Source organism: Capsella rubella, unplaced genomic scaffold (assembly GCF_000375325.1).
Source record: "Capsella rubella cultivar Monte Gargano unplaced genomic scaffold, Caprub1_0 scaffold_5, whole genome shotgun sequence".
In the NCBI taxonomy this organism is placed as follows: domain Eukaryota; kingdom Viridiplantae; phylum Streptophyta; class Magnoliopsida; order Brassicales; family Brassicaceae; genus Capsella; species Capsella rubella.
In genome coordinates this window covers 2442159-2454268 of record NW_006238919.1, presented here as the reverse complement: position 1 = coordinate 2454268, position 12110 = coordinate 2442159, and the positions used below count along the sequence as shown (strand labels likewise).

At 36.8% G+C, this 12110-nt stretch overlaps 3 protein-coding genes and 1 non-coding gene across 4 annotated transcripts; 2 read left to right on the top strand and 2 right to left on the bottom strand.

Moving 5' to 3' along the window:
- Positions 1-1012: 1012 nt before the first annotated feature.
- LOC17886427 (serine/threonine-protein kinase HT1) lies at positions 1013-3981 on the top strand. The gene is made up of 6 exons (XM_006291311.2): positions 1013-1784; positions 2124-2256; positions 2366-2561; positions 2653-2777; positions 2860-3018; positions 3480-3981. Exons 1-6 carry the CDS (start codon positions 1654-1656, stop codon positions 3807-3809), a joined length of 1074 nt encoding a protein of 357 aa, XP_006291373.1. The 5' UTR covers positions 1013-1653; the 3' UTR covers positions 3810-3981.
- A 72-nt stretch (positions 3982-4053) lies between these two features.
- Positions 4054-4125, bottom strand: TRNAD-GUC. Its single transcript has one exon. It is a non-coding gene; the product is annotated as a tRNA-Asp (tRNA).
- A 125-nt stretch (positions 4126-4250) lies between these two features.
- LOC17886547 (uncharacterized CRM domain-containing protein At3g25440, chloroplastic) lies at positions 4251-6884 on the top strand. The gene is made up of 4 exons (XM_006290778.2): positions 4251-4363; positions 4506-4770; positions 5016-5417; positions 5712-6884. The coding sequence occupies exons 1-4, from the start codon at positions 4275-4277 to the stop codon at positions 6582-6584; spliced, it is 1629 nt and encodes a 542-aa protein (XP_006290840.2). The 5' UTR covers positions 4251-4274; the 3' UTR covers positions 6585-6884.
- A 426-nt stretch (positions 6885-7310) lies between these two features.
- LOC17887415 (beta-1,4-mannosyl-glycoprotein 4-beta-N-acetylglucosaminyltransferase) lies at positions 7311-9530 on the bottom strand. The gene is made up of 2 exons (XM_006290293.2): positions 9152-9530; positions 7311-8864 (listed from the first exon to the last, which is right to left on the bottom strand). Exons 1-2 carry the CDS (start codon positions 9212-9214, stop codon positions 7755-7757), a joined length of 1173 nt encoding a protein of 390 aa, XP_006290355.1. The 5' UTR covers positions 9215-9530; the 3' UTR covers positions 7311-7754.
- Positions 9531-12110: the final 2580 nt, after the last annotated feature.

Genomic DNA, 12110 nt, shown 5'->3' with positions numbered 1-12110 from the left:
GTAAGGCTTCTCTAGGTGAAAAATGGATCCCACCAACCTCAATTCTTTTGGTTTTGTTACCTCACCGACGAGATTTGTCTATTCACTTTTTCAGTTTTGGTCTTCCTTTTTGTTTTTTTCTTTCTTCATTCACTATTATTATTTACATATAAAAATACTAGTTTTAAAAGTTCTATTTTCGGCCTTATTAAACATAAGAAGAAAAAAAAAAAAATACTTATCAATTGAAAATTTTGATTAAATAAAAGAAAAATTCCACATATGTCATATAGATTTTTTTTCTTTCCAAAGAGTTATATTTCTACAAATTACAAAATGAATTGTATATAACAAAACTCGAACAATCAGACTTTCTGATTTTTGTAAACCGATTTCGTCAGTCGATATATATATATTTTTTGAGTTAATATTTGTTACAATTTAATAAACTATTTAATTTTTACATATGTTATGTAACATGATTTATGTAATTACAAAAATAAGCATATACAGTAAAACCTCTATAAATTAATAATGTTGGGACCATGAAAATCTATTAATTTATAGAGGTATTAATTTATCGATAATTATTAATTTATAGAGAGATTTTCCTAATTTGAAAGTTTTTTTCAGAAAAATATATAAAAATGAGATTTAATCATGATAATTAGTATTTTATATAATCAATTACAAAGAAAATAATAATTATTATGTCTTGAAAGAGAATGCTAACAATTTTTGATATAGTAAAATATTAGAAATAAACTCTAACAAAAACTAATGTGTCTATATATACATATATTTTGAAAATTTTACCTAATTATTAATTTATAATATTATTGGGACCATATATTTACAAACGATTTTCAAAAAAATTATTATAATTTATCGAAATATGTCTAAAATTATACTGGTTCTAACTTAGTACCGGAGAAATTTATTAATTTATAGAGATTATTAATTTATCGAGTACTAATTTATAGATGTTTTACTGTAGATAGTTTCATGCTTCCGCGTCTGTAATAAGTGTTGTCTCTTTCTTCTTCTTGTCACCTCTCTTCTCACTTCTGACGCCTACGCGGAAAAAGCAAACCACTTTCGATTTCTTTAATCTTCTTCTTCTTCTTCTTCTTTGTTTTTTTGGTTTCTTCTCAATCAAAAAGCCAAAAAAACCCCTAAATTAAGAAACTTTCTATATATAAAAACTTCATTAACACCAAACCAACTCTCGAATCATCGTAATTTTTGACTAATTCTTCCCCATCAGTTCCAGTGTCAACTTCAGTTCTTCCATTTTTCTTCATCTCTCTCTCTCTCTCTCTTTCATATCGCTCTCTTCAAATTCCCTTCTTTCCCGTGCAGTTTTGTGTTTTTTTTAATTCCTTTCCTTTTTGTGTAGAGTTGACGAATTCTGATTTTGGATTGTCGTCTTCTTTCTTTTTATTCTGTCTTCTCTCTTTTATGTTCTCCAGATAAAAAAAAGGCATCTTTGTTTCTTATCTGATTGTATTTGTATAGTTCTCTCTATTCTATAACCAATACAGAAATGATTAACCAATCAGAAAGGGCCCAGCTTTGTTGACATATCCATCTCCTTTCTCTCTAAGCTTAGCTAGGGTTTTGTTTTTTTGTTGAAAAGTCTCGACTTTTTTTGGTTTTGTGGGGAAGAAGAAAATGGGATCTGCAAGTGGGTTTTACTCAAACGAAGAGTTCGAATTGGATCCTAAATGGCTTGTTGATCCTCGTCATCTCTTTGTTGGTCCTAAGATCGGTGAAGGTGCTCATGCCAAAGTTTATGAGGGAAAGTAAGCTTTGACTTCACAAACCAAATTCTCTCTTTTTAATCCGTTAACTCATTGCTTGATACAGACAACTTTGTTTCGAGTTTTCAACTGTTTCTGAAGATTAGTGTTATGAATAAGGAAAAAGTTTGAATCTTTGCGTATGTGAAGCTCAAGAGAACCTTTTTATTGGATGTTCTTTCTTTACTGCATATCTGTTTTGAAGATCAGAGAACTATTTGTGTGTGTTAATCATGAATCAGTATAATGTTACAATCTAGCTCTTGTAGATTCTCTGTTTCTGGAGATGTTTGATGATTGAGAAGTGTTTGATGGTTTGGAAATGTGTTTACTTTGTTTTAGGTATAGAAACCAAACAGTGGCGATTAAGATTATTAAAAGAGGAGAATCACCTGAAGAAATTGCTAAAAGAGATAACCGGTTTGCGAGAGAGATTGCTATGTTGTCTAAAGTCCAGCACAAGAATTTGGTCAAGGTTTGGCCTTTTTTCGTTTTTTTAATTCCCCAACCATGTTCATTTGGCTAACCAGGTTTTGCCGTTTTGGGTTGTAATCATAAACGTTTGAGAAATGGATTTTGAATAGTTCATTGGAGCGTGCAAAGAGCCTATGATGGTTATAGTTACCGAGCTTCTACTTGGCGGTACATTGCGTAAATATCTAGTGAGCTTGCGGCCAAAGCTTTTAGACATTCGTTTGGCTGTAGGTTTTGCTCTTGACATTGCTCGCGCAATGGAATGTTTACATTCCCATGGAATCATTCACCGCGATCTTAAACCAGGTAAATGGAAAGAATTTTAAAAGGTTGGAAAATAAAAACCGCGACTTCGAAGTTTATATGGAACATTTATGAGTTCTTATTGCATTTGCAGAGAATTTGATCTTATCAGAAGATCATAAGACTGTGAAACTCGCTGATTTTGGTTTAGCTAGAGAAGAATCATTAACCGAGATGATGACCGCAGAGACTGGTACATACCGATGGATGGCCCCTGAGGTAACTATTTTTACTACTAACCCCGGAATTTTTCTTCTTTTGGCGATTGTCTTATCGGAAATCTTGTAAATGAATGAAACAGCTTTACAGTACGGTTACGTTAAGGCAAGGAGAGAAGAAACACTATAATCATAAAGTAGATGCTTACAGCTTCGCCATTGTATTGTGGGAACTTATTCTCAACAAGTTACCATTTGAAGGCATGTCCAATCTACAAGCAGCTTATGCTGCTGCATTCAAGGTAATAACACACACCTCTCAATCCATATAAACCAGTTCTGAAGCAGAACCAGAACTGATGTAACTGTTCTTAGTTTGGTTTGGTTTTGGTTGACCACATAAAATTGGTTTTGGTTTCAGTTTTTGGAGTTTGAAACCATAAAACCAATCGGATTTTGGTTTGTTTGTCACTCCTAAAATTAAGGAAATATATTTATTTGAAAAATGGAACTTTGGGAAACTCATCTATACGTAGCTAAGTTCTACTCTAGTCTCTATTTGCCATAAATGGAAAGCTACAAAAGCACAAACTGAAACCAGATTGAAACTTATATTGAACTCCTTGTATCTCTCTGCTTCATTTGGTCTTTACTTAGTTGAATGATCCTTAGATTTGTTGCAAAGTTGGTAGTGATGATGATTGCTGAGTTGTAGGTATTTAACCCGGCATTGTGACTAATTCTTGTTTGTTTTTTCGTATAGAACTTGAGGCCGAGTGCAGAGGATTTACCAGGGGATTTAGAGATGATTGTCACTTCATGCTGGAAAGAAGATCCTAACGAACGGCCGAATTTCACGGAAATAATTCAAATGCTCCTCCGTTACCTCACCACTGTTTCGGCGCCACAGATCATACCTCCACCGAATCGACGAGTTTTCTCATCAGAAAACATAGTCTTATCACCAGAATCCCCCGGAACTTGTTCTCTAATGTCTGTCAGAGACGGAGATGCCTCTCGTCAAACCGTTAACACCGCTGATTCGTCATCAGAGAAAGAAACTAAAGGAAGCTTCTTCTTCTGCTGCTCATAGATGATCAATTTTATATAAATATTGGTTGTAATCTGTAAAGTAAAGGAGAGGAAAGTGTTTATGAAACAGTATAATGTATTAAAGCCTTAGAATTTAGATTCACAGTAACATGAAAATTTATCGTCCAGTGTATAAAAGATATTGAGCCTGAAACTTCTATATTTTGACGTTTTTGGTGTTTTTCAGAGCCACAGGGGTTACAAAAGTTTAATAAATGGCAAAAAGTTCAATAGCTAAAAAAATACGCCGCTGCCGGGGATCGAACCCGGGTCACCCGCGTGACAGGCGGGAATACTTACCACTATACTACAACGACTTTGTTGTTCAATCCAGTGACATACATATAAATATGTTATGTTATGTCGGGTCGTCTCTTCTAAAACCCTCAAACCCTTGCGAGAGGACCTTAACTGATTCTTTCTCTCTTGTTCGAAATTTTTTGCCATTTCGTTTTGCAGAAGCCAAATGTTCGTCTCGAGGAGTCTCTCGAGACACTGCTCGAGAACTTGTAAATGGACTTTATCTTCTCTACTTCAATCCGATTCATGTATTAGGTAAGTTCAAGATTCTAACTCCACCTTTGATCCTCTCTTCTCTCTGATTATTGAGATGTACTCAATACCCATCTCTCGGATTTGTCTAAAACATCGAAATTTAATAGCTTTGTAATCCGATTTTATGATTTTGATCGTGAAGGAATCTGGTTTTGTCATCGAGTCCTGTTACGAGCATTGGTAGCTCAAGTGAAGGTAATTCTAATTCGTTTCAGCCGTTGATGAATCAAGTGTTCAAGGGATGGTCTCGAGGTATGTCAACATCTAGAGGGAGGAGTATGAGGAGTAAAGTTGAGAGTAGAATGCGGAAAGAGTCTGGTAAGACGTTAAGAGAGATTAGGAGAGCTAAGAAGTTGAAGAAGAAACTTATGACTGATGAAGAACGCCTCATCTATAACCTCAAAAGGGTAATTTTGATTGAGACTGATCCATGAATTTGTCTTCTGTGTTGTCCTTTCATTCATATATTGTTAAAGTTTGAGACTTTATGTGATATTGCTTATTGTGGCAACTGACAACTTGAGATTGTGTTAGGATTAAGCATGGTTTGTGTACGAAAGTTTTAAGTTTTGGTGTTGTTTCAGAGTGAAATGTATCATAGAGTTGAATTTTCTGATGTCTCTCTTTTCTGTTTTTCTTTCTTTTGATGCAGGCGAAGAAGAAAGTTGCGCTTTTGTTGCAAAAGCTTAAGAAGTATGATCTTCCTGAGTTACCGTCTCCTGTGCATGATCCTGAGCTTTTCACATCCGAGCAGATCCAAGCATTCAAGAAAATCGGTTTCAAGAATAAAAACTATGTTCCTGTTGGTGTTCGTGGAGTCTTCGGAGGAGTGGTTCAAAATATGCATATGCACTGGAAGTTTCATGAGACCGTGCAAGTTTGTTGTGATAACTTCCCTAAGGAAAAGATTAAAGAGATGGCAAGCATGATAGCAAGACTGAGCGGTGGGGTAGTCATTAACATACATAATGTAAAAACTATTATTATGTTCCGTGGTAGAAACTACCGGCAGCCCAAGAACTTAATCCCTGTTAACACCCTCACAAAACGGAAGGTAAGCAGTATAAATTTTTGAATTTAAAGTTTCAGATTCTTGGTTCGTCCTTAAAATTGAGGATTATGTGGTTAAAGAATGATTACTTTAGTTGATATCTGTCTTAAGAATGGGGCTTTGGTTGATCTAGACTATCTGCTTTAGGAATCTTTAGGTTTCTTAACTACATCATCAAAACCCAAATCTTCGGGTCTGACAATCTTTAGGTTTAGGATTTATGAATTATGGAAGTGCGGCTTGCTTTAACAAGTGTTTTGTAGTGGTATGGTATGAACAAGTATTTATGTTTTGCAGGCTTTATTCAAAGCGAGATTCGAGCAAGCACTTGAATCTCAGAAGCTGAACATAAAGAAAACAGAACAGCAGCTACGGAGAATGGGTGTTAACCCCGAAGATCCGGTTGCCATGGCTAGCATTCACAGAGTGGCCTCAACATTCTTCAATGCAATCGACAAAAAGGAAGGAAGCCCGTATGTATTCCATGGAGATAAACAATCAGAACGAGGCACTAGTGTTGAAAATACAGAAGAATCAGAACCGGGCGATGAAGATAGTGACCAGGAGGAGCTGGACAGATTCATAGCTGAGATTGAAGAAGCAGCAGACAAGGAGTGGGAGGAAGAGGAAGCTGCAGAACAAGAAGAATCTGGGCGGATCAGGTATTGGAACCGAGAAGAGTTTGCAGGAAGAAGCAGAACACCTGAATTGCGTAGTTATGGAGATTCAAGTCATGGCTTTAGAAGAAATGAAAGGGATACACGTAGCCAGAGGAGACCCAACGATAGTGATGAAGATGATGACGGTGAATTTGATTCTGAGGATGATGAGATTCCAAACAGATTTGATAGATCACGGTCATCAAATACAGACACAAGAAGGCCGAGAGAGGATTTTAAGAGAAGAAGCCCCGATCCTCGACCTCTACCTCGACCTCAAGTGAGGAGTGATGACGATGATGTTTTGAGTGATCTTGATAACACAATGTGGGATTCAGATGATGATGAAGAAGATGCACCACCGGCTAATTACGTTTCAAGCAGTGATGATGACGAGGGTGAAAACAGAACAATATCAGCATCTAAACAACCGAGATTCAAGAATAATAGTTCAAGAGATGGTGTCAACAAGAGTGGAAAACAGAGGGATGAGGATTGGGATAGTGATTAGAAATGAAGACTACAAGATCACAGAGTTTTGATATTGTTATGTCTTCATTGGTGCCTAATTATCATATGAGAAATGAAGATGTTAAACTCTGGTCTGAATATTGAAGGCTGATCTATCTATTGTTAAGTTCAGTTTCTGATAATTCAGTGGAAGATAATGAACATGCTCTTCACATTGTGACCTGTGCAAACTATGTTCTTCACATTTGTAATTCAGCTTTTGGTATTACAGTGGCAAATTAAACTGATTTGTATGAAAAGATTCAGTAAATTTCAGCCATTTTGTGGTGTATTGGACTAATTTTCCCAAAACGCTTTACGAAATTGTAAACGTCCACTTATGAGATTGGCTTTATGACAGACTATACGTATTCAACATGGTAACCTCCTCTTATGGGTTAATAGAGCATCTGTGACCTGTGCAAAGCAGTTTCATGAATAACACAGACACATGGCAGATTAGTGCAAGATTCCTTCTGAAGTATCACATTTAAAAATTTAACTTGAAAGCAAAGGTTTCTGCATCCCCCTTTTGCATCTTGATTCATTACTAAGTTGACATTCAAAAGCAATGCATCAGCGTCTTCTCAGCATTGCTTGACCCAAAAAATACCCTAAAAGAAATAAATAAGCTCCAGACCAATCCAAAAAATCTGACAAGAACAATACAACACAGCTAAAACTTGAAAAGAACATAATTTTTTGCAACCAAGAAGCAGAGTCAAAATTGATTAGAGAATCAGAGCAAAGAAGGCTTTAAATAAGAGGGACACTGTTGTATAAGAATGATATAACCAGAACTAAACTCAAAACAATGAAGAAAATGTTATATAAACAAAATGGATCCTGAAACTGCTATACTACTAAATCAATCAGCCTTCGGCAGCAACATATTTTCCCATTGTTGAAAAAACCTGGGACGTGTTGTGCAGCTCTAACTCAAAGTAAGCTCCTTTTTCACACAAACCCTCCTGTATCAAAAGAAACTGATGGAAACCCACCAAACTGAATCCAGCATTCAGGTTATATATGCGCCTCGACAAAGTATCAAATTATGGCATTACTTTCTTCATTTCTTCTCTCCCAGGCAAAAAGATTGCACCTTTCATCTCAAGAATGATGCTAAGGACCTGAAGTTTAAGACTATACAAGAACACCTTCAATGTGTTCATCACATAAACCCTGTCTGTTTTTCTCTCATGCAGTTACCAGGCAACAAGTATTTGTATTGCTCAGCATTATCCAGCAGGTATGAAGGAAGATGGACAGCTGAATAAGAGCGAGGTACAGGTCCCATTTTGCCTATAATCTCCTTAAATGTGTATTCCTCTGGTAACATATCAAACAAATCAGTTCCTTTGCAAATAACGTCTTGAATCCTCCTCGGATTCAAGTAATGAGAGAATCTGACACGGTCCGAGTGACTGTATGCTTTCATTTTGAAGATAAACTCGCTTACATAACGGAAACAGAAACTACAGTGCCAACCCGAATCGGCTAACATAACATTGCTCTGACGGAAATGAGCGTACCGAGTTTTCCCTGGACTGTAACGGTGTATAGACGCTCTCCAGCTTTTGCTATCAACATAGTATTCAAAAGAATACAAGTAATTCTTCAGCTGAAGATGAAGAACCGGAGGAATATCGTCACACCATCTCAAAAGATTAACAGTGTGAGCACTAGGAATCTCATCAACATCAGACATAATCAACAGATCATCCTCTTCAATGCCAGCTATTCTAAGCAACTGATCCAACGCAACACGCTGATACGCTTCTTCAACAAACGGATTCTCGCCTTTCCTAAACCGTCCACCAATCGTCCCATAAGTCAGCCGTGACTCCACAAACTTAAACTGATCCTTATTGCTCTTAAAAACCAACGGTTTAGGCAAACCCGTAAACGTGGAATTCGATTCCAGCAGCACAAACTGAGTCACATAAGGATAAAGCTCATTCCACCTAACAGTTAAAAGATCCTTCTCATTACTAAACAAAACCGCATCAAAAACACGCCTAGGAGATTCTCTGATTCCCCAACCATGAAGACTACAGAGAGCTTCCATAGTAACATTCTCATTGTAGTAATGAGGAATGGTCTCAAACGGCTTCGGAGGTGATTCCCAAAGCGGTCTGAAGAAATAAGTGAACTTTTGGCCGTGTAAATAGATTGCCAAGATACCAAACGGCATCAACACAAACAGCAACAAGTATGTTCTTAAATCAAAACCTCTAAGAACACATTTAAGCCTTGAGATTGTCTTCGCTGCTTTTGATCCCTGCAAATTCACAAAAAGATGAAACCAAATAAACAATAAACCTCAACAAAACACAAATCAAAACATCAAAAAATTGTTACTTTATATATATATATAATAAGTGTAGAAAACATTCGAAGATCTTTTCAAGCAACAGAGAACAATCTGACCAATAAAAAAATGAATTTTTATTACATACCCAAAAATAAAAAACAGAGCTTTCATAATTTATCATCACGGATTCGATTGCAAAGTTTCAATTTTTTTTGGAGTAAAGTAAAGAATTTTAAACCTAATAAGAAACAAACCTGTCCACAAACATGTTCGCAAAGATCATCAGTCTTCTTCGAATTGTAGTATCCATCAGACATGATTTTTTTCTTCTTCTTCACAGGATTCGTCTAATGCAAACCGTGTAATACCCAAAATTCAAAATACCCAGAAAAAAAAATTGTAAATTGAAAGGAAACAAAAAAAACCCAGAAACGGAGATATAGGAAATTTTAAAACTCCTCACAAAATTTCGTTTTTTTATTTCCCAATTTCTATCGATGAACGAAGGAAAAAAAAATGAATTTGAAAGGCTTAAAGAGTTAATGGGAATCTCGTAATCCAAAGAGACAAAAGGCGAAAAATAATCACTAGATTTCGTTTTTAATGTTCTCCTCCACAGAATAAACCTAAAAAGAATTTTAAAAAATCACACTTCTGAGTTTTTTTTTTCTCTTTAATAAGAAAAGGTTGCGACTTTACGAAGAAGAAAGAAACTTTTCAGTTTTTTTTTTTAGAAAACGCGTTTAAACCGTTGGATGAAGTTAATGAGATCCTACGGTTTAGTATTGACGCGTGGCGTGTGTGTTTTTTACAAACGTGACTCGACGTTTCTTTTTTGTGTTGTGTCTGATGATTATGTGAATTTTTAACAGCCAACGCATCGTGAGTGACAAAACGAGCCGTGTTTAGTGTTTACCATCTTACCTCAGAAACGAACGTCACAGTTTTGTTGTTGTTGTTGACCAGACAAAGCCGCAGCTTTGGTCATCATCTTCACAGTTATTTTATTAGCGATAGTTTGATAGCAATGGTTAACCAACGGCATGTTTTTGTGTTGTTCGACTTTGTTTCTTTTTGTAGTAAAATTCAATCTTCGTATAACCAAAACTTAGACATCATGAAGTAGATTATATTGGTAACGATCGTAACGGAAACTCGGATTACCTAAATTGTGATACTTATCAAGTCTTTGGTATGGTGGTTGAAGGTTTGATTTAGGATTTAAATGATTACGGCGGACCGGCGGTTATGGTTAAGAAATCTTATAACGATTTAATTAGTGTTCGCGTTACATCATTAGTATCATAACAGAAACTCGGATTACCTAAATTGTGATCCTTATCAAGTTTTTGGTAGGGTGGTTGATGCGTCCCCGGACATCGAGTCACCAAGGCCGCCGTCCGTCCGTCCGAGAGCATCATCCGGCCGGCCGCGTCTATCAACCGTTCGGGCAAAGTCTTCAACAAGAGATCATTCCGACGACAACGATTCAGCCTCAACACTTCAAGACAACTTCAAGGATCATCAAGAGGAGCAAGGCGAGGTCATCTCATGATCTTCTTCAACGTTCAACCTTTCGACAAGCCGAGCTTCAACCATTCTCACCGAAGGTTCGTGGAACGCATCACCACCGAGGAACCTTCGATCAAGACAAGCTTTGGGAAGCTTAGCTCGAGTGCCTTCACCTCCACGTCCGAGTGAAGGCATCCCTAAGACGTTAGGTGAGCTGTACTCTTTTTCCCAACTTCGGGTTTGTCCCAAAGGGTTTACCGAAGGGGTTTTAACGAGGCAGCAAGTCTAATGCATCTCCACTTCGATCCCACTCGACTCACGACTTGGAAACGTTAGTAGACAAGCTCCGGAGCCGAGGAAGTGAAGATCCTATCTCCAAGAAGGCATCCATCTTCAATAAAGCCTTCTCCATCGATCCTTATCGATCCGTTTCTATTTTCTCGAAGAATTCTCGGTCGTTTCACTTTTTACCGAGAATTTCTCGATCCTTTTACTTTTGACCGAGAGAGCCGTTAGAAAACGCGCTTTCTCGCTTTTCCTTTGTGTGGAGCTTAAAGACCCACGTGTCTAGGGCAACTTTAAGCCCACTTTCTCGATCACTTGTCTATTTAAGGGCAAGTCTCTCGATTGTAAAGGACACGCTTGAATGAACTACTGAAAATGTTTCCTTTTCTCGCGTCTCTCTTCGTTTTCTCGAGCCGGAAAGGCTAGAGATCGAAAACCCTTGAAGATTCTCGAACCGGGTTTCGTTAATCTTCAAGCCGACCGTATCGTGAGTTCGTTCCATAGCTCACGTGTCGTCATTCGATCCACACACACCCAGCCCGAGTATTCCTTCATTTGTACGAAGGGTATTCTCCACCCCCAAACCTTCCATCGAAGGCTCCGACGGTTTGTCGAGCCCAGTCAACGACCACCGGACGTGCATCGATCATATCCATCGCACCCGGGGGTTCATCAGTGGTTGAAGCTTTTATTTAGGGTTTAAATGGTTATAGTTGAGAAATTTCTTAGCGGCTTAGTTCGTTTTATTTTTAGGGCAGACAATAAATCGCCTTGCGAACCAACTTTATTTGTATGTAACTGTATTAGTACGGATCATATCTAATGAATGGTATATAAAAAGCGGTATAATCCATGTACGGATTTATCTACCCCAACTTCTGCAAACCATATGAATCCTTTAGTCCATGATATAATGAACAGTTTTGTTACACATAATAGTAATTAAATCGACTTGACTCGATTACCTAATAAAATCAAACATTAATTATGTGAAGCAACGTATGGTTAATTATAATTTAGATTTATTTTAATGTCGATCTAAATCCGTCCCCATATCATTTGTTTAGTTTTGCTTTTTTTTCTTTTATAACCTGATTTTTTTTTTTTTTGGTGGGAATAACCTGAAATATTCATCATATCTAAACTTGTTTATCATCTTTAAACATATCAACATTAATATTTAGAATTGATTAAAATCTCGTTATAGTTAGTTAAACATTTCTCACACCAAAAAAAAAAAAATCACACCAAAAAAAAAAGTTTAGTTAAACATTTCAACTAAAGAACCATAGAAATTTCAACATTTTATATCGACGGCTCGTTCAAGACAAAACCGAGCTTGTTGTCATCATTATGTAGACAAGGACTCGGATATGCAAAATCCACCAAACTGAACATCACACACATTTGTGTGGT